The sequence below is a fragment of the Tyto alba genome, unplaced genomic scaffold (assembly GCF_018691265.1).
Source record: "Tyto alba isolate M040663 unplaced genomic scaffold, T.alba_DEE_v4.0 Super-Scaffold_2, whole genome shotgun sequence".
In the NCBI taxonomy this organism is placed as follows: domain Eukaryota; kingdom Metazoa; phylum Chordata; class Aves; order Strigiformes; family Tytonidae; genus Tyto; species Tyto alba.
The window spans coordinates 44,050,378-44,073,161 of record NW_024881282.1 but is presented as its reverse complement, the minus strand read 5'-3'; the positions used below and the strand labels follow the sequence as shown (position 1 = coordinate 44,073,161).

General features: G+C 37.3%; 1 protein-coding gene across 2 annotated transcripts; it reads left to right on the top strand.

Moving 5' to 3' along the window:
• Nucleotides 1-1,428: 1,428 nt before the first annotated feature.
• Nucleotides 1,429-21,591, top strand: ALX1 (ALX homeobox 1). 2 transcript variants are annotated; one of them, XM_032999905.1, is made up of 5 exons: nucleotides 1,429-1,793; nucleotides 4,160-4,464; nucleotides 8,144-8,272; nucleotides 20,146-20,462; nucleotides 21,545-21,591. In XM_032999905.1, exons 1-5 carry the CDS (start codon nucleotides 1,562-1,564, stop codon nucleotides 21,549-21,551), a joined length of 990 nt encoding a protein of 329 aa, XP_032855796.1. In that variant the 5' UTR covers nucleotides 1,429-1,561; the 3' UTR covers nucleotides 21,552-21,591. The 2 variants fall into 2 exon arrangements, with proteins under 2 accessions (XP_032855796.1, XP_032855797.1); XM_032999906.1 differs by lacking the exon at nucleotides 21,545-21,591 and having other exon boundaries at nucleotides 20,146-20,511.
• Nucleotides 21,592-22,784: the final 1,193 nt, after the last annotated feature.

Here is a 22,784-nt window from a genome sequence, read left to right as displayed (position 1 = left end):
GGTAGCCCGGCTCTGTGGGGTGGGGAGTGTTTGTGTCGGGTGACGCCTGAGGTGAAGCAGCCCCCAGTTAGCCACCCCTTCCTCAGGGAAAATGTCAAACCAGCTGAAGAAGGAGGGGAGCTGCTTGCCGGGAAAGGGTGCTGGACCTGAACTGGCCTTCTCACCTTTGGCTGGGTTCACAGGAAAGCTCTCTAAGATGCTCAGCAGTCCCGGCTGGCCTTTACCGCACCCCTACTTCAGCTGCTCATTAAAACTCCACTTATTCTCCCCCTACATGGGGGAAGGGCCCACTGAACTGATTTCTAAAATAGTCTTACTAGAACAGACAAGCTCGGACCCACGATGCTGAAATACTGAAGTGATTGTAGACTTGGTCTTCCTTTATTCCCACAAGCACTCCTTCCACTGGGAAGCAGGGAGCAGCTCTTTTCCATAATTTGGGCCTTTTCTAAATAGTTCCTTCTCTCTCTCTTACCTGTGTTTTAAATCCTGTCTATGTGGAAAAGGACCAAGGAATTCAACACATCAAAGCTCACACTTTGGGTGACAACCACCCACTTTTTCAATATCCATAGGAATGCATGCATATATGGCTCATTTCTTTTTATTTTCATTACCAAAGACTCTGTTTTAATACTTTCATTTAGAAACTGTATTTTTTTTTTTTTTTCTCAAGCGAGTAGTGATAATATTTCAGGAGATTTCAAATAAAGGACTCATTTCAACTGCTTTGCACACACACACAGAGAGGCGGACTGGAAGTCTGTTTGATAGCAGCCAAATTCTCTTTTAGGCTGGTTTCTGATGTGAGAGATTTCTGGTTTTAAGTTCCTCTATTTTCCATTCCCTCTACACAAACAACCACCCATAATATTTCTTTTTCTCTTTAACTCTAGGACTAAACTTCTGAGCTGTTTAATAAAGAAGGAGTACCAGTTCTTAATTTCACAGCTTTAGAGACCAGGACTGCAGCTCCCAATGTATCAGTCAAATTGATTAAAGAAGATCCTTCACTTGAGGGTATGTGTCCCTGAAATTGACTTGCTCTAAACCCCTCCGGGAGCTGGAGGGGATAGGGAGGGAAGCGAGGGGTTAGTCTTTCCAAGATCCTTAGAGAAACGCGAATAGGCTGCAGAAGGGAATCGTCCTTTTAAATGCGTCCTCCCTCCCTGTCTTCCCTCACCCTCCTCACACGCCTATGTGTGTCTTTATGTCTGAAACGGATCTGTCTGTTGAAAATGGGCCTGGAACTCCCTCCTGTGTTGGGATTAGGTCTTGGGGGACCTGGGGTGGAGTTACACTGCTTGCCTATTTTCATATTCATTAGAAATGGGAGGTTGCATAAGGAGCCCTGCGGAGCTTCGAGATATAAGAGCAACCTCGGGTTCCCCCTTTCAAGACAAGACAAATCAAAGGCTCAGAGTCAAAACAGCTCCCTGAGCTCTGAACGACCTTCCCTCCCTTCTTGCTTCCCTCCCATCCACTCACTCACTCACTCTCCCTCCCTCCCCTGCTCACAGTCCAGCCTCTGTCTAGGGAAGAGGCTCTCAAGCAGCCTTAGATGATTATGGATTTTCTGAGTGAGAAGTTTGCCCTGAAGAGCCAGCCGAGCAAGAACAGTGACTTTTACATGGGAGCAGGAGGCACTTTGGAGCACGTTATGGAAACTTTGGACAATGAGTCCTTTTATAGCAAAACGTCAGGCAGCAAATGTGTGCAGGCCTTCAACCCTCTGCAAAGGGCTGAGCATCATGTGAGGCTGGAGAGGACATCACCCTGCCAGGACAACAACGGTGAGTCGCAGTGCCAGGGTTAGTCCCGCTCCTGCGCTTTGCCCTCCCTGGAGATGTACAGGGGAGGCCAGGGCTTCTCCTGCCTGGGGACACCAAAAGGCAGCTGCACAGCCTTTGGGTGCTGGCATGTGAGGGGCTGTCAGATAGTGGGGGAAAAAAAAAAAAAAAAGAAAAAAAAAAAAAAGAAAAAAAAAAAAAGAAAAAAAAAAAAAAGGATAATAATAACGACGATAATAATAATATCAGGAGAAGGCGATCGCCTACTTCGAAGCGCTCTTTGCTTTTCAGCGCTGCCCCTGCGGCTGCCGCTCTCTCTGCCGGCCCCGGCCGGGCTCCCCCCGCCTTGCCCCCGCCGCGGCCACGGGAGCGGCGGGGCGTGGGGGACGCCGAGCACACAGGCACAGCCCGCCCGGCCCCGCGGGACCGACAACGCGCGGGGAAGGGCCGCCCGCCGGGTCGGAGCGTGGCCCGGCGGGTGCGGGAGGGCTCGGCCGCCGTTCCGTCCCCCCGTCCCCCGTCCCGGTCCCCGGCCGCCCCCCGTGGCGGCGGGGCTCGGGGCCGGCGTGCGGCGTCCCGTCCCCCCGCCTCTGCCTCTGCCCCCGCGCCCGCGCCCGCGCCCGCTGCGCGCCGCGGAGGCCGCAGCCGGCGAACCGCGGGGCCGGCGGCCGCGGCACAGGGCGCACGGGAGGCTGCCGGCCGGCGAGGTGCCGCCACGGGGTGCCGACGGAAGGGCACTTGGTCATGTTCGGGTCTTTCAAAGAACGCTCTGCGAGGATAGTGTGGGTGTTTTGTTTTGGTTTGGTTTTTTTTTTTTTTTTTTTGGTGTGACTGAAGAATGCGCAATAGTGATTCTTCATGCGGACCGAAACCGATTTAGGTAATTCAAGCAACACTGTTAAATATTATATAGATACTTTTTTGTTTGTTTATTTTCTAGCTGATCGGCAAGGAGAATGTGGAATATTTTATTTTTGAAACGTTTTAAATTTTCCCCATTATTCCAACGTGATGTAAATCATGTATAGAAAAAAAAAATAATAAAAAATTCCCTAATTTCCTAGCAGAATCGGAAAACTTGGTTAAGATCAGCTGCAATACTGAGACTAACAAAGTCTTACAATTTTTAACTTCGTGTAGGCACTGAAGTATTTTTCTTTTTTTTTTTTTTTTTTTGAGACCATCTTTTTTTTTTGTATGAAACAGTTTGTAAGAAACAATGACAGATTTCTGCAAGAGCAATTTAAAAAATACCGACACAAAATTGATTTATATATTGAAGTTTTTCTTAATTAGCTCGTTTAATGCGTGCCTTGGGGGCTTTGGGGCATTTCCTATCTATGGATGTGTTGATGGTAAGTATCTAAAAATTGTGTTTGGTTAAAATCAACTCGGATTGAAAGAAAAGAAATCACTCAGAATTCGAGAAAATCCCCAAAGAAGGTTCTTATCTTATGTTACATGCCATCTTTGTAGATTTAAATTTCAATAGAGTTTTAAACTTTTTTTGCCTGTTTCTGAGAGGGAGGGAAAAAAATACGCCTTTTTGAATTTTGTAATATATCGCATGACGTTTTCAGTGGTGTGAGATATGTAAAAATAGGAAAAATAGGAAATGTTTTCATTTCTTATTAAGAAGCTATAGAGAAATATTTCTTATCTCTCCCACTCAGATTTTACCTAAAGACAAATAGTTCCTGCAATCCTTATTCAAAGTATATGAAACATTCTCTTTTAATAAGTTAACATTTTGCAGAAACTCTCCGTATTTTGTAACCATAACAAACTTAATTGGAAACAATTCCACTTTACAAATCCAAGAAAAGGTATATGGAATCTATTGAGTTTGTAAAGTGAATTTAATTTTCGGTTTCATTTGCTTCTTGATTTGTCAGTTTACAGCTATTTAGTTTTCTTCACAGTTACTTTGTATTTTCATAGAAATAGAGTTTTTTACATCTGCTTCCAAGTTGAAAGGGCACGTTTGTCAATAGTTTAATGCCACTTATCTTATACAAAAATCTGGTTTGGTCTAAGATACCTTATCTGTGCAAGTCTAGTTGAAGCTGATTTCACGGATTATTAACTACAGTAGTGGCAAAGTGAAAATAATCAAGTACTCTCATACAGCCTCCTTACACTGATAGATTTTAGATTATATTTTCAGATACAATTCTCAGTTAAAATTAAATGTGGTTTAGTACTTTTACTCTGCCTGTGGTTAATATTACAGATTCCTCCTCCACGATCTTGTATATAAATACGCAGCCACATAGAATCTGGTTCCTTGTGAAACTGTTTTATATGAACCCTTGAATCGAAAGCCCCCCCCTTTAACCCATTATTTCCCTCCCCCACCTTGTGTACAGTGAACTATGGGATTACTAAAGTGGAAGGACAGCCTCTTCACACAGAGCTGAGCAGGCCCATGGACAATTGCAACAATCTCAGGATGTCTCCCGTGAAAGGGATGCAGGAGAAGGGGGAACTGGATGAACTCGGTGATAAGTGTGACAGCAATGTCTCCAGCAGTAAGAAGAGGAGACACAGAACAACTTTCACCAGTTTGCAGCTGGAGGAACTGGAGAAAGTATTCCAGAAAACTCACTACCCCGATGTCTATGTAAGAGAACAGCTAGCTCTGAGAACAGAGCTCACTGAGGCCAGAGTCCAGGTAGGAACGAACCTTCTGCATTTCCATGACAAGTCGTGCATTGTAGGAACTGGTAGATGATACCCTTGGGGATTGTACAAAAGCCGGTAAAGCCAAAGTAAATAGCTTGTTTTGCTTTATTTCTTTATGGATATGAGCTGTTATGCTGCAGTACTAAAATAAGTTATTTTTTAAAACAGCTTGTGTTGTTATTCTAGAAACTTGTTTAAAGGCTGAGAAAACAACATCAATAGTAAAGCAGTCTTGATCTCTAGTAGTCCCGTTTTGCTGTCAGAATTCCAGGCAGTGAATACATAAAGTGCTACATGTAAAGATCCCATTAAAGAGATGTGTTGCATGTACTTTAGACTGATGACTATGGAGAACTCGGATGTAGAGGATTCTCTGTGAGTTACGGCATGAAAAATACAATCTAAAAAGCAACCAAATTCCTTGTTTCTATCCAAAGAGTATGCAGTGAAACTTCACATACATAAATGTGTATAAATATATAAATATGTGTGTCTGTGTCTATGTAGAGCAAGGATGTAATCCTTTAATCTCTGTTGCGTGAAATGAGTTTAAAAATCACAAAACTGGGAAGTACATTTGCTGTTTTTTAAACTTGCCTAGCTGATGGATAATATTCTAATTTTTGGAACGAAGCATACTGTTGACCACTTTGTGCAGTATTTGAGTATCTTAACTGCGTACAAACTTGATTCATTCAGTATGTGCTCGTACAGTAATCTCAACAAAATTTACAGTTTTGGATGTGTAATGGTGAGAAAAGAAGCTAGATATCCAGGAAATGCAGCCTTTCACCCATTTAGAGATCTCTTAGAAAAGGGTATGAGCTGCATTTTGTGAGTTTATTCTGTTTTTAGAGATCTTCCCAATTCTGGTTATACTCATCATTTCAATTCAGGGAATAGCAGTCCTGCTGATTCTTACAGACTGGGATTAATTTTTTAATTTAGTGACTTGAATATGATAACAACTTCACAACTTGTAATTAAACACATACTCATACATGCGTATAAAGAAATAGACGTCAGTGCACATGTATACAACTGAAATTAAACCAGGATCACTTTCAGAAATGAACTCAGCTAATAAACTTTATAAAGAAATGTTATCCTCGTGTCTATTCAACCAGACAGCATATTCACTGTTGTTATTGGAAATTAGAGTCCAAAATCGTGTGTCAATTACATCGATATGTTATCAGTGACACTGATGGAATTCAGTTCAGGAGCTTTTAACTCTTCAGACTCTGTGCAATCCCCCTCCCTCTGAATTTGATATAGTTTTCCAAATATGACTTCCATTCATTGGGATTTAGTCTTGACTTAAAAAAAAAAAGCTTGCATAATCTTAAAATACTGCTCTTACAACTGCATAATTCTGGAATAATGAGAACTACTCCAGGAATAAATCAATAGTCAGAACATGGAGTGGAGATTTGGGCTAAAATGTGTCAACTGACTTGTTATCACATTTTTTTCTAAGTTTTAGAAGCCCCATATGGTAAAAGTATTAAAAATAAGAAAGTAAATGTAAAAACATGCATGTCTGCACCAGATTTTCACAGAATATCTATTTCTATTTTATTTAGACATATTCTCCCCTTTCTTAAAAGATAACTGATCTTTGCATTTCACATATGCTAAATATGAAAGGAAATGGTGATCATTTTTATCCAGAGTAGCAACAGTATTCCATCACAAGATTAAGCAATTTAAAAGGCCTTACATCATTAGAGGCAAGCATCTGGCAATTCAAGGATAACAAGCAGCAGATTTTTACATTGCTTTGTGGGGGCAAATGGTTACTTTATCTCTGCCAAGAGTCAGTTTCTAGTAAAGTGATGTAAACAGAAACATTTTGGGGGATTGTCAAAGGAAAAAAATGTGTGCTTTTTTTCTCATTTAGTTACTATAAATTCAAGCAAATTGTTTGATTTAGTTTAGCAGAGTGATCAGCTGGATACCTTACCCATTTCCCTTCACCGCCATTTCATCAACATCCAATTTAATATTTGTCCTGCATACATGCAGAGAGAGCCAACCTGAACCTAATTTATCTAAGTTGTTCTCTTTCCTGCTGCACGTCAGTGAAGTAATTGGCACCCATTTTAAGGAGATTGTCAAGGCCTTTTTTCAATGAAAGAGCCTCATGACTAAATTCCCTTAACCTGCTCTTGATGCCTCCTGTGGAGACAGGACATTTTTTTTTTCCTTTTTTCTTTTCTTTTTGCTGAGCCTCAGACATCATAAGTATTACAATTTTACCAACATGGTCCCTAACAATATATACTTGACTGTTGCATGCACAGGTCTTGCTGTGATTTCTGAGTACGTTTTAAAAGATTGCAATACTAAATTTGCAACAAGTCCTTGGGAATTAAATGAGTAAAATTATGCCCTGGTTGCCGAAGCAGCATCAAAAGACAGTTGAGCTCTCCAAAGATTAAGGCAAAAAATAAATTATAAACCAAGCAGTGTTATTTTGAATATACCACCATCAAGGATCAGAAAATATCCTTCAGAATGGAATTCACAGGCAGTGTCTATACCACCAAAAAAAGAAATCTACTAATGTATGTATCTATCAAAATGGATTCATGATCCATTTAGCAGGAAGACTAACCAATGGCATTGTTTCCATAAAAAAAAAAAAAAAAAAAAAAAATATTCTGTTAGTAGTGTGAATTCTGTAAAAAGAAAAGCTCACAGCTAAACAATAAAGACTTAGTCAGATAGTATTACTTTTATAAAGGAACAGTTACTTTTCTTAGCAATCTCTGCAAGTCTTAGCCAGTCCAAACTAAACTGTTTGAAAGAAAAAGTTTTTTTGAAGACTACAGGACAATGGCAGATATCAGTCACAATAAGAAATGTACATGTAATAGGTTTTGAGATAACACCCAACACTCAAAATATTACAGAACAGTCTGAAGGTTATTTAAACATAAAGAAAATAGCTTTTAATTGACAAGAAGATATTGTTTCAGTTCTAAATTTTTTCACAGTCTAAACATAAAGTGCCATTCTTTAGTTTTATATTGTCATAAATAGGTATCACCTAACACAAACATGAAAAAAATGTCACAATAGTTTTAAAACAGTGATCTGATTTTTTATTATCTTCCTGCCCTGTTAGCCTTCCTTATATAAACTTTTTCTGCAGTGCAGACTACTGTCCTGGTGCCAGCTTTTCCTGTATTTTCATTACTGCACTTGATAAAGATTATGTCTACCTCTAGGAGGCAGATGATAGGTAGTCATATCAAGTCAGTGAGCATGTGAAATTAAGAGAAAGTTTCTTTATAATTTGACTTGCTGCTACTTGGTAATTTTCCTCTACAGAACAGAACTTTGTCAAGATTAGCACTGCCTGACAGATTGATCTTTCTTTTGCTTTTTTTTTTTTTTTTTTTTTGAGACACTAGAAAGGTAATAATATGTACTTAGAAAAAAAAACCAAACAAACCCAAACCCAGAAATAACTTAATCAGGTCTGAAATTAAGAAGATCGAAAATGCAAGAAATTAATCCTCAGGCAGAGAACTTCCCTTTCTTAGATAAACAGAAAATTTCAAAACTACTGCCCAAAATCTCTTGGCTTTTTTTCCTGAAACTCTTTGCACAGCATATAAATGAGTTTACTTTGATGACTGTTCCCTCATATACTATAGGTTTGGTTCCAGAATCGAAGAGCAAAATGGAGGAAAAGAGAACGCTATGGTCAAATCCAGCAAGCTAAGAGCCATTTTGCTGCCACCTATGATATATCTGTTCTTCCAAGGACTGACAGCTATCCTCAGGTATGGTAAAGACCAAGTAGTACTTTGGTTCTACATTTACCTTCTCTTCCTTCCTTAGGTACACACATGCACAGAAGATGCATGAAGACTTCCATGGCGGGCAGTATGGTTGTGCTGCTAAGTCTTTTCTGCACATAAAATTATATGGGGATTTGAATCACTTTTAGGCCCCCACACAAATTCTAGATGAAGTCTAGACCCATTGAGATTGACAGGAATTATATAATTTTGACTGTGGTAAAGTCAGGATTTCCCTTTTGGGATACAGACGCAACTATCTTAACTCTGGTCTTCTATGCTCTGGTAAGATGAGGCATAAACTATATGATCTCTAGACAACTATCTTCTGATGTATTAATCATGTACCATTTTGTTATAGACCTCAATAAACCATTGAATACAACAAGTCTTCTACTAGCATGAAACCATATTATGGCCACATACAATCAGAATTGAATGCATATGGCTGGGAGAGGGAGGCAGAAAGACAAGAAAGCTCTCTCCAACAGTAGTATTTGTTTAATTTTTTCTTTTTTTTCTTTCTTTTTCAGTGCTCTGTTAGTATATAATAAGGTATACGGTATAATAAGACCATAATCTTCTGTCTCTGTTCTCCAGTCCTTTGGTTTACTGTCTTGCCTCACTCTCTGCTATTGTTTTTCTGCTTGTTTGTTTTAACACATTGAATACTTTTATTCAGAAGCCATTGTTTTTCATGTCTCTAGCTTCCCATTGGTTTTACCACATAATATATATATATGTATATATTTTTTTTTTTTAAAGCACCATACAAAGCAAAAGTCTGTATGGATCCCTGTGGTAGAGTCCTTCCAGTGCTGGTGTCCTAGTGCTCTTCTAGTTCATTAGGTAGCAGGGTCTCTGCCAGGCTTAAGAATATATTAATTTCTATGTGAGTTTGCTTTGATCATGCTCTACATGGACTGAATGTGATTAACTTTGAACAAGAGGCCTTGGGTGCATGTGTCATCTACTCAGCTTGAACTGCTTTACCTGTGAGGAGGTTGCGTGTTGCTACGTTTGATGCTTGGGCCAGAGCTGGTTTGTGTTCCAGCAGCTCAGAACATGGGCACAACCATTTCAGGTCTGGTGGCACTTATAAGTCTTCCTGGTTTTATTTTATAATGTAATAGTGCATTAGCCCAAATTACATCAGAAAACACTGCATGAAACATTCTCTGTTTAACTAGGAGGACACAATATTTGTTTGAGACCTACCTAGGTGGAGGTGTGCAAAAGACTGTAAGCACTCCTACACAGATTCATAAAGATAGATGAACAGTCACTCACAGGTCTTACTCAAGGTGTTCAAGTGTCTTTTGAAGGCCTTTCTGACTTATCTATAACATCACAACAGGTGATATGAGGAATAGTACTTAAGCTTTTGGCTTTATATCTCTGAACTAATTCCCTAGAGTAAATATTGTGTCTACAAGCTCATCTTGTATTTTCAGTAGGACTTCATCTACAGATTTTCCCAACTGATAGATTTTTCATTAGCATAAGATAATGGAATAATGCAAGTCATTGGTAAGCACTTAAAATGGTTGTCCTAAAATTAGTGGTTTTTTTAAAAGAAACACCTTTGAATTATATGAGAATATCATCCATAACAATTTAAACACAATGAAATATCAATTCTATACTTTCAGGTTGCTAAAAAGATGAGTGAATTTAATGCATTTCTCTTTACAAATTTGTTAAGAAACATCTTTCCTAGGCTGATGACACAACTAAGTTTCAGCCTGGCAAAACATTCTATCATTAATTTATAAGTTCTTTAAAATCAGGATATTGAATTGGAAATGTTGGTATCATAATCTTAAACAAAGCATCTCTAAAATGTGTAGAAATATAAAAATTATACTCATTCATAAACATAAATGCGTACTACTCACCTACAACCACAATCTAACCCAGTGCAGGTAAACAGACAGGCACACACACGTAATTGAGTCTGGTCACCTGCATGAGAAAGTTTCATTGTACTGTACTGTACTGTACTTCATGAACAGGAACAAGGAGCTAAATGAAGGTGTGAGTGTACATCACATTGGCTTTTTCATTTGAGTACTTGCATGTATTGTTTGGCTACATGATAAAACAAGGTCTCTTAATCCTCAGTGAAGAAGGTGGCTACTTTGCTGTATGCTGGAATATGTATAGGTATCCAGGCAGTTATCACAGAACAGTCAATGTAAATTCACATTCTTCCTAAGCTGGTGGTAATTCTTCATAGTTTCACATACTTAAATCTTCACCTTCAGTAGAACCATGTCTGTATCATCTACCTAACATTTCCAGTGAGAATGCTTGAGACAATGAAAATCCATATTAAAAACACAATGACTACTAACATCACTACATTAAAATCTTTTGAACCAGATTTCCATTTATAAATACCCCACTCATGAGACATAAATATACAGTACATGACTTGCTATAAACTCATTAATCTATCCCACATTTCAGGCAGAAAGAGATATTTAAAATTGTTATCTGCATGTTTGGTTTTAGTGTTATAGATTGATTTTCCAAATTATTTCAATATTTCAGTATAGTTAATGCAAGAAAAGAAATCATATATCCTTTTTTTATTTTCCTTTTTTTTCCTCTTTTTTTTTTTTTCCATGTGTACAAGCACTCTTATTGTGACACTGACATCAGTAAATATTAGACAGGCTTTACCATATATTTGAGTAAATAGTTTTTCTTGGGGATTGTGGAACACAGATCACTAGAGTTTATTATGAAACCTTTATTAACATGGGGGAAAACAGACTCTCTGTTGCTGGCAAAAAATACAAGATGAATGTTGAAAAATGATGAAATCAAGCTGAGATATTTACTGCTGTGTGGCAGAAGAAACAGGAACAAATGTGAATTTCTGGTGTGCATTATATGAATTTGCAGTCTGAGGATTTCTGTTCTGAGTCCCACCACAGATATGTTCACAGAACAGACGTCCCACTTGCATTCCATCAGTCTCTTTTGCAGTCAACAGAGAGGGTGTGGAGACCTCTGCTTAGTCTCTTCACCAATTATCTTAATCAAGTACAAATTAAGAACATGATGCTGCTATGCATTGTGTGGCTATATAAACCCGAAAGGTTTTCCTGTGAGGAAATAATCTTTTCTACTTATTTCAGATAGAAGTTTGGCGCTGAACCAGAGAATGGTTGAGGTTGGAAGTGACCTCTGGAGGTGGTCTGGTCCAACCTCCATTTCTATAATCCCGTCTACTTTTGCTATTAAATTACAAATCTTTATTTTCAAAATACTAATAAGTTTATTTTTTTTTATTTTCTTTTTTTTTTTTTTTACTAGATCATAATTATTTGCTTTGCTAATTCAGTCTAACCTTAATTATTTTTACAGCATGCTGGATTTAGGTGTTCCTTATTGTACAGATAGTTGTTCATATGGCTAACAAGCTCAGTATCTCCCAAACTGTCCAAATTCTGCACACACACATCTTCCATTAATTATACTGGCAACACCTGGATTGCAGAGGAGGACAGTTAGTACAATATTCCAGTACAATCATCTGTTATTCACATGTTTTTTCTAGACTTTAACATTAAAAATACCACAGCATTTTTAAGTTTTCACTCAGATTAGATATTTAACTTTTGAAAACATTATGAAGAAAATCAGATTTTTCTAGGAAAAAAGTTATATACAATACTTTTAATTCATTTTAGTAAAAGTTTTCAGTTTCATTAGTTTCTGTTATTTAAGCTTCAAGTTTCTCTTGCAGAGGCAACATGTTGTGGTCTAAGTCATCTTAAGTGCACTCAGAAAACGTTTATCCCAGACAATTTGAGCCTCATTAGCTAGCTATACTCTGCAGATGGCATGAATACTAAGAGGCAGCATTTTAACTTCAATGGGGAAATGAATGCAGATTCACTTCATGGAGATGTTTACTTCGACTCATCTGAGTAAATGTTAGTAAACAATCAGTACTTGATTTGGTCATCTAAATACAGTGTCTAGCATTATTTAAGATGTCTTGGGATATCTGAGACACTGTTACAGTGCTGATGAACAGGATTTACAAGAAGGATGCACCCTTCAGGGGAGACAGCTAGTGGTCAGATAAATATTAGACATTTGTGTTTAGGAAACTTAACCAAAGAGCCTTTCATGCCACAGATGGGTTCCCTTTAAAGTTGGTGAAAATCTGGTCAATTAAGTTTTCTTTTCCTAAAGTATAAGGTATAAAATAGATAAGAGGATCTTTAAAAATGTATTTTTTTTTTCTCTGATGCCTGGTCCAGCTTCAGACATCTATAGTTATCTTAGATGGATCAATATATTATGTGTTTTAGAGGAAAAATTAAAAGGTTGCTTAGCCTTGCTCTTATCTTATTGGTGTTTCCTTGACTATTTTTGCTGTCCTGTGCCTGATGAGAAGGCAAATGTTACAAAGGGCATTTGACCTTGTCAGACTTCATGTTTAAGTATGAGAGATAGCAAGGGACCAAAAAGCCTGAGACAAAATTTAATTTTTATCCCCTTCTTATTTACACACATGAAAGTGAAATTTGATCAAAAACCTACACTGTTATCACACAGACCTCCAGCTTTCCCTGTATGAGTTAAATTTATAAAGAAGTTATCTTTATAAATGTAAGTGCATCAGTATGTAAATAAACATTAAATTATATCCTTGAAAAGAAAATATAAGGGGCAAATTTTTTTCCCTACCCAGGCTCTTTCCGTACTTTGCATCTTTTCTTCTTGCTTGTTCTTTGAGTGTAATTCATTTGTTGTCAGTGTTGTTCTACATTCTTTTGAAAGGATTTATCCTGTCACACCATTGTACTTTCCCTCTTACTATCATATGTGAAATGCATTGTTTGTGTCTCTTATTTACTTGAAATGCAGGCAAGAGTTGGACAAGGACTGAATTTATTTTTTTTTTAGTGCAGTTGGGAATCCCAAGGAAACAAAAACTTTTCAAAGGTATGGGAACTGGAGTGATACAGAAGGTGTAGAAAGAAGGGAGAATGTTGAAATCTTGAAAATAGAAGGAAGAGGCTGAAGTTTACGTTCCATCCACCAGACTGATAAATCAAATTAAATATGTTGAACAGCATGGCGTCACATGATTTGTTTTGGCAATCAAAGAGTGTAGGAGTCATATCTGTATACATGTGTTATGTACTAAGTCCTTGGATCATCATTACACTTCTACTCTAGCCTTAGTACATATGGGTAATTCTCATTAACAATAATCAAAGTTACATGCTCCAATTAAATCTTTCATATGGCATATATTAGACACCACATGTTATATGACTTAAAAATTCTTTTAACTGTAGTAGACATATAAATGACAGTTAATCACAATAGTTTATTAAGGCTATGGGTACACTGATTAAGTAGGAGTAGATGTGGCAGACATATCTGAGCTAGCTTCAAAGAAGTTTTGTCATATACTTGTGCTGTCTAGCTGTGACAGCATGGAGCTCAGGCTGGGCCACCACCTGGATGGTATGTTGCCTGCTGCATATGTGCTGACTGTTGCACTGCTGTGGCTGATCCTCCAACAAGAGTAACACTTCTAATCTTTTTGGGTGGTGTCTGTTCCACACAAAATAGTTTGTTCACTGTGCTTTTATTTTTTCTTGGTTCTAAACCATCACCGTATGTGGTCCTCCTCACAGTCTCAACATTCAATATGTTGCTCTTTTTTTTTTTTTTTTTTTTTTTTTTTTTGTGAAATGTATTTCTGTAAGTGTGTGAGCAACTTTGGCTGGGGCTTAATTATAAGGCAACTCCATTTCTTCTGAGATAGAAACTTATTTTTAACAGTATTTTCAAAGTATGAAGTTTTGTTTTTAAAGTATCATAGACGTGAAATATAAATAACTCTTATTGTAGCTGTCCCTGGGATTGCAGTAGGGAGAATTTACAGTTTATTTACAAGGCATGCTGTACAAGAATGAAAGCTTGATGTCTTTTCAAGTCCTGCATTATTATGCACCTTAACAAATTTGTTAAGCATGGAATCAAATGAATAGATTTCGTTTTGTTCACCATATGTAAGGCCTAAATATGGACTGAATGGTTCTATCACATATTTTAGAGCTGCAGCATTAAGCCTCTCACTACCAAGGGCAAACTTAAATTTTATGGGTATATCTGAAAATGGTGTGCTGCAACTCTCTCATATGTACCTAAACCCAATACAGTACAGATGATCTTCACAAGTTTATTAGGTCCAACAGCTTCTATAAAATCATCACAAATTACACCGAGAAGTATTTTGTCTAGATATAAAGGAAAAAATACAATGAGAGTGGTAAAGCCTTGGAACAAGTTGTTCAGAGAAGTTATTGAATCTCTGTACCTGGAGCTACTCAAAATGTGACTGTATAGGACTTGAGTAACCTGATCTAAATTCACAGTTAGCTGTGAGCAAGAGTTTGGAATAATAATCCCAGATGTCCCTTTGAGTTTAAATTATTCTGAGAATCTATGAACCTGCAAACTTGGGATGTACAGGCGAATCTCTGCCCATACTTTGGATCTTCTTAAGAGGCCTTTCTTCCCATCCCCCTCAACATACTGTGTCAAGTAACAGACTGAATTAATTGTGCTGATGGACTAGGAACAACCTACAGATCATGAATTGTAGACTAACAGTTCTGAGCACTTTAACAGCTTCAGCATTTAATCTGCCTAAAATAGCTCCTTCTGAAAGCATAGGTTTCATGTTTTCTGGCAGCCCAAGGACTGTTGTTTCACACAAAGAGAGGAGTGACAAATATTTAGCAAGTCAGTCTCTTTAACACTCACATGTTTTCTGTAATTAGGTAAATTCTTAACTGGTCAGTTAGTGGTACTGTTGTCTTAATTCCAATGCCCAGGAATATCCTGAAAACAGAGTCAATGTGTAGTTTCTAATTGCTAGAGTAATTACAATAGCATATAACATAACATAACAGAACAGAACATATATTATATCACATAATAACAACAATAATAATTTGTTACTTCACATCTAGAGATCTTAAAAGGATTAACATTTTGTTTGTTTGGAGCACTAAAACACATGTCCACTCAAATAGAACCTGTGTGTGCATATATGTGTATACGTGGGAAACAGACTCCAGTCTGAATAGGCAGATGACTCAAATAACATGAGTCAAGACATTTGGTGATGGCAGAAACAAAGCTGGGTAAGTGATAACTAGTAGCTCTCAGAAAATTCGGAGATTTGAGTATGTGATTTCTTCATGTGCTCTGTAAGAAGGCTGAAGCTCCAGAAGCCTGAAATTTGAACAGAAAAAAAAGCAATGACACCAAGTGGGATGACCAATTACCTCAGCTATTTTTCCTTCACAGTGTCAAGCAAGAAGGTCATATGCTTAGGAAATGACATCATATCCATGTTAGCAACCATAACTCTCCAGCTATGTTCTTGTTACAGCTATGAAACCTTACTTTTTTTTTTTCTTTTTTTTTTTTTTTTTCTGTCAGGAAGGGTGTGTGTGTGTGTGTATGTGTGTGTAAAACATACAGTAGGTAAATATGTTGAAGGGCTCTGGTAATTTCATGGTAACCACAAGAGCAAAGCTCAAGTTGTTTGTGATGTTAACAGAAACCAGAGATGTGCTGTATGTATAGCCTCATTCACAGTCTCTGAATTGCCTTTTATATAGTTCATGGATCACACAAGAGTTTAAGAGGAAAAATATTTTCTTTAAATTCATGTACATAATGTCCCTTTTCCTTCCAACATACCAGAAGAAAGTCTGATAATTTTGACTTATTGTAAAACTTTACTGCATTTATTTTTAATACAGGCATACCTTCTGCACCTAAATTTCACTACAAGATATTTATGTTGTAAATCCTTGCTAAGAAATGAAAATCTGATATCAAAAGTGAAGTCATTCAACCAACTAAAATGAATAGAAAATTGATATGGCTGAAACATTCTTCTGAAAAGCTTAACTGTCTCAAGAGAGAAGATGTAAAATTTTCTTAGCATCTTGTGGTGTTTCTGAAGTTAAGTTTACTAATTTGGATTCCTTCCTCTAAGGAAGAAACCTAGGGCACCCCTTTGAAAGTTTTAGGAATGAATAAGCTTGTTCACATATTCCTTTAAGAAGACATTGGTATGTTTTAGGATTTGCAGCTGAATTCTGTTCTCGTTTACACCTGTGCAATCTCACTGAAGCTAAATTGAAAGAGATTTGTCTAGGATAAAAATATCAGGAAAATTGGTGGTACTAAACTTAGTTTACTGAAAACCAAAATACTAGAAATATGGAAGGAAAAAGTGATTTTGTGATACCTCCAGGCCACATAGGTTATTGGGCACTTTCAAAATGAGCCTCTGAACCTTTTGAAGTCTTCCCATCATGACTGTATTAAAAGCAAATTCATGTGTGTTCCTATTTAAACAGGTTTTTTTTGGAAATTTTCCCCATAATTATATCTCTGCAGCCTGGGTAAATGCAGCATTTGACATAGTGTTTCTTAGAAAGAAATCTTAGTAAGTCAGATAAATGACACTTTGTCGTGTGTGAGTTAGCTTTGGAGATGATGAGCTCCTTCAGAATTAGCTCCTGTATTAGATGCTGTATAGATGAACTAGACTCTCCCTGGACAAATTCATCCTCTTGTGAAAGTTCTGAGACTAACCATTTGGCCTGGAAATACCATCAAAAATAATGCGGTTCTGTGTGCATGTGTCTGATTTTTTTTTTTTTTCCTGGATCCTTTTTTAGCTGTATCAGCTCCCTGTTTCAATTCAGTGAAGAGTTTTACCAGCAAAACAAACTGAAATGGAACAGGGTAGAAATAGGAATAGGTGACTTGTTTAGTATGAAGAAAGGGAAAGAAAACTCCAACAGTTGCTTAGTCTGCCACTGCTGCTGCAAGAAACATATATGTAACCATGAAATATGATAAAACACAATTAAAAGTTTATAGTGTTCCTGAACAACAACAACAAAAAAGACAATGATTTTTGTATGGGAAATCAGTTTTTGACTTTCTCTGTCCATGATTGAGACTGAATGTGTGCAGCTTGGGTTTTCATGCAAAGTGGAGATAGTCTCTAGAATTTACAGGCTTTTGGCTGCTATCTTTACTATTCTTCTCTGTACTCTAATCCCATGTTATGTAGCTCCAAACTCATTAAGTCTGAGAAGGCAGTAAGCCTTTTGAGTCTTAGTGCATGATGTCTCAGTTGCCGTGTATTTAACTACCACACTTTACAGCTCTTTCAGGGTTCTTTGTTTCCTTCTTGTCATATTCTGAAAATCTGTACTAGGATCTGAAAAATCTTCCAGGCAATAGGACACTCAGAAATCCCTGAATCCTGAGTCATAAGAGATCTACTGCTCTCTTTGGGAATGCTCTGTGTGGTTGAGAGCAACAAACTTTTGTAATCAAGACAGTGGTTCACATAGGTCTAGATAAGATATGTCCTTTAATCCTCAGATAAACCACCTGTTCTCTGAAGATAAAACCAAATTTTTTCTGACTGTAAGTCAAAACAGGCTCAGGTGGTTTCATTAAGGATCAATAGAGCAGCAGAGGATCATGTCAAGCTGTAGAGGGTCTCTCATGGGCAGATGTTTGAGAGTCTCCTAGAAACTGCTAAAGAGGTTATCAGGGGAAGTGGAAAGTTCTGAAACTCTCACTAGAGTCTCTTTCCTTCCGTAGATCTCAGGAGGCCCACAAGAAGGAGGAAAAATCCTCAATATTCTTCCCCAGGCACCTTATTCACTCCGTTACCTCTCAGCAGAACACCTAAGATATGCAGGAGCAGAGGCCTGAGGTGTGCCCAACTAGCTGTGTGTATGTGTGTGTGTGGAGAGGCAAGCTGCATTCATGTGAATGGGTGTGGAAGTGTATGAATGCCTGTGCATATGCATGTCTGTGTGAATAAGGAGCTGGGCAGACCAAGAATCTGGAGAGAAGTGTTGCTACCATGACTTTACCCCAGTCTTCTGCAGGAAACCAAAATGAAGCATTTATTGGTTCTTTTTTGCTGCTGGAATTGCCAAGAAGCACAAATTAGTTTTTCAGCTCCTGATGACCCCTACTAATACAACTGTTCAAAATATTAACTTTTAAAATAAGAGTCTATCTCATCCGTGGTATCTGTGCTAGATCTCAGCTAGATGAGTTCAGTGAATCATAATTTATCTCTAGCTTGTTGGTGGTTTGGTGGGTATGTGTTGTTGCAAAGTAATAGGACAATGGGAAAAAAACAACTCAGCATTAGAAACATGTTTTCATTCTCTGTGTATGTGTGTGTCTGTCATAATTCATTACTTCCCCTGACCTATACTTTGGCAGAAAAATAATTACTCAGCTAGAGAGATAACCTACATATCTCAAAGCCAAAATTCCTTTGTCTATGGATTTGGAACATGAAGGCAAAATTAAGTTTGAAGTGGGAATTCACTTTATGGTGTTAACCAAAGAGTAATTGAATTACTTCAACATATAGCAGAGAACAAAGACATGTGGGCTCAATCCCAGTACATTAGAGCAATGATATACTGAACAGACAACAGATTTTTAGGATGAAGACAAATTTAACAAAGTAAAACAAAAAGAAAAGGATATAGTTATTGGCTGAGAAGTTCTATACTGTGAATGAGGTCTAGAAATGTCTTGAATCATGATATTTATACATTTTAAAAAAATTGGCATTTGGGAAAGAGATATCAGTAAAAGTGGAGAAGAAATATAAAGCTGTATATTGTATAATGGTAAGTGTCTATGAGAAATGACCGAGGAAGTTAGAGTGTGTCAGAAGTTATACCCATATAGTACTGATAGAGAAATACAGAGGGTTTTAAAAGATGGAAGGACAGCTGTTGAGTGTGAAGTTTGATTAAAGCAAAGTCAATAGAGGAGGAATGAAAGAATGCACAGTCTGAGATAATGACAGGAGCTGACTTGTGCTAGACCTTGAAAATATTTCCGTCTGTTCATCTAGTAACAAATAAGTGAAAAATACCTATCCATAAATAGCATCTATACATAGATGATAGGAGAAGGTCTGAGACTCAGAATAAAGCTTTAAGTGACTGCCAAGTATAGAAGGCATTACACATCAAAGCTTGAATACGTGGTTACTCCAGATCTTCAGCAGACATCACTGGTAACCACAAAGTTTGTCTCCTAGTCTGTCATGCAACGTTTTCCAGGGATGCACAGTGTAGCCAATTAAGTCTGAGAGCTGAAATAGAAATGCCCTAAAGTATAATTTCATATAAAAACATCATGAAAAGAATTTTTATCTTAAAACCATCTTTGAAATAACTTTAGGAAAAACTCTTGGATGTATTATCAACAATGTCTGTATTTTATGGATTCATTTGTTTTAAAGTAATTACTCAAGGCTTCTCAATATTTAATTTTGCAAATACTTACTGGGTTTGGTCACTTGATAAATCCTGCTTTGTTTTGCTCACCCTTTTATTCTGTTTCCTACCATTACACTAAGAAAGAATTCTTTAAGTCAGAATTATGAAGTCAGTTGTGTGCTTCCACTATATTTACTGACTGGCCAGGCTGACGGCATCCTGAGGTTCAATGGCAAACACTCAGGATAGAGCCACAGAGCAAACGGATGGCAGAGCAAGGAATATGATTCAGCAGCTCTTGCTCTTAAGTGAACAATCCAATATTTTAACCCATGTTATATCTTCATAGTATTTTCTAATATGTTTGCAGAGAACTACTTAAGTACTTGTTGCCTGTTTTAGAGGAGAACTAATAATGGATGTGTGAAGTAAAGCAAACGAAGCATTGTGAAAAACAAAGGATGAACTATCTAAATTTAATCTTATTCATTTTATATGTTCCAGATTCAGAACAATCTGTGGGCAGGGAATGCGGCTAGTGGTTCTGTGGTTACTTCCTGCATGCTGCCACGAGATACGTCCTCCTGTATGACACCTTATTCCCATTCACCCCGGACAGATTCTGGCTACACAGGCTTTTCAAACCACCAGAATCAGTTCAGCCATGTGCCCCTCAATAATTTTTTCACTGACTCTTTACTTTCTGGGGCAACTAATGGACATGCTTTTGAAACCAAGCCGGAGTTTGAAAGGAGGTCCTCCAGCATTGCAGTTCTACGGATGAAAGCCAAAGAGCACGCTGCCAATATTTCCTGGGCCATGTAATATAGCTGTACCCTTTCTTCATTTCCTTTTTTTTTTTTTTTTTTTTTTAATAGCAAACTGAAAACATTTTTATTTCCCATATTTAAAGGACACAACAATAAGCTGCCCTGTGTGAAATGCTAGAACTCTCAATATACACAATGTCTGCTTAAACAAATGCAATATAATATTTAACAATAAAACAAGAATAAACCAAATAGATTTACCATGCATCAAGCTCAACAAGCCCTCTTTGTTTTGGTTTTTATATAGAAATATGTTTTGTTGTACCAGTTGATGAAATATGATTATAGAATTGCAAAAAAAGAATAAAATTATTAAGCAAATATGTCTACTCCATTGGTTTTTAGCAGTCCTGTATACAAAATTAATGTTTTACAAATGAATACTCCATAAGGGAACAACTCTGTAAAGGAAAATAAATTTATTATACTAAAACCAAGTAAATCTCTAAGCATACCATGCAGAGAAGGAAATATATGATCGTTCATGTTGTAGGTGGAATTTGTAAACCTAACTCTCCCAGCACTGGGCTGCTGCTCTGATCCAGCTTTGCTGTTTTGCTAAATGTGTGTGAGCTTGTTGGAGTTATATTAATGCACAAAGAATGTAATGAGAATAGAAGTTACTCCTTTATTTTGTGGACCTGAATGTATTCCTATTAAAGATAATGAGATTTTTTGCCAAACATGTCACTGAAAGAGGAACACACTGTTTAATAGAGTTTTCAAAAATGTGCACAAATTATATAAGTCAATTAGTGTTTAAATGAAACTTTTAAGGTTGCAGATAGGGTATCTTGAAACAGGTGACTAGAAGAGATCATGGAATGGTACGGCGACACTTGCAACAGAATCCAGATTTAGAAAAAAACCCACAACAACAGCAAAGTCTCACTTCCAATCCAGTCAGTTTTACTGTTTTTTGTTATGCTATGGTCAAATTGAAAAGAAAAAAAGTCCAACAAGGAATGCCAGTTTCAGTCTGTAACTGATCTCAAGATGTCGTAAGAGTACATTTCATTTAGTTTTAATTACAGTTTGTTGATTCTTTGCTTATTTGTTTTCTTTTTTTTCAGAGTGTAAGACTGGTTTGCTCCCTTTAAAGTCGATAGGAAAAATGTTTTCGACTGCAGTGGCAGCAGGATTTGGCTCTCAGCTCCCAGCCTATCACAAAGGAATTAAAATGTCAGCAGACTTTCTGACATTTCTGTTGGAAAAAAAAATAGAGGAGAAGAAAAATACTTTACATCTGGAGAATTGCTATCTGCTTTGATTTACTTCTCCTCCCTTTCCCCTGTCACATTCCAAGCTCCTTCAGATGAGTGAAATGTCAGCCTCTTTGAAAGCAACAGTCAGTCTCTCAGGTTCATAAAGGCAAAGTAAATTAATTGAAATAAAGAAGGACTTGCATGGCTGTGATTAGAACAGGATACCACTTTCTGGGCACCCCCTGCTCCTTCTTGCTTTTCTCTCTGGGCATTAGTTAGGAAAGGAGGGCGGATGGGGGGAGAAGGGAAGATCAGGGTAGCACGTTTCATCACAGCAACTGCCGAACTACCAGTACTCATAAAAACAAACTCTCAGGAACCCCAAAATTGTCTCTTCTACCACTCAGGAGGCTAAACTTGAAAACAAAAATAGGAGATGGGTCCATTCTGTAATCTTTCAGTGTAATAAAAAAATCTTAACTTTGAAACCACAAGGTTCAATTGAAAATGGGAATTTTACAGCAGAGTTTTGCACAGCTGATTGAAAGGAATGTTGTCCTTTGTCACTAGTAATAAACTCAAAGTTTAACACATACGTATACTCCAATTTGTGGTTTCCTAATTTTATTCTGCTTCTAAAAATTAACTTCAACTTTGGCCTGCGGAACTGGGAAAGAGTATTCTGGCTAGAATTTACCTCTTGCTTTTTTTATGGCCTGTTTAGACAGCAGTAAAATGAGCGTTATGATTTAAAGTAAAGAAAAAATTTATTTGTACAGGTAAAGATACTAGTTTTATCTAGACACTTGTGCCACATGCAGAAGGATGAAAGTGGTGGAAATACAAGAATTTTTTTTTTAGCAAGTCAAAGTGTTTCTAGTTCTAAAATGTGTTTTTTTTTTTTTTTTTTTTTTTTTTTTTTCTTTTTTTTTTCTTCTTTCCCAGTTTCCACAATCATTATTTAAGGTATAACATTTAGAACATGTCTAAGTCATTTCCAGATAATTTTTATTAGAGCATCATTAGTGGATAAAGAAACAAAAGTTTAGCTGGCAAACTTCAAGCCATCTTTATTGTTGCCTCTCTTTCAATCTACTTATTTATTTTG

Bases quoted from the DNA above. Each gene is read 5' to 3' on its own strand.
- ALX1 (XM_032999905.1), top strand. From the start codon at position 1,562: ATGATTATGGATTTTCTGAGTGAGAAGTTTGCCCTGAAGAGCCAGCCG. The intron at 4,465-8,143 runs GTAGGAACGAAC...CATATACTATAG, and splicing joins TCACTGAGGCCAGAGTCCAG to GTTTGGTTCCAGAATCGAAG. The intron at 8,273-20,145 runs GTATGGTAAAGA...TATATGTTCCAG, and splicing joins GGACTGACAGCTATCCTCAG to ATTCAGAACAATCTGTGGGC.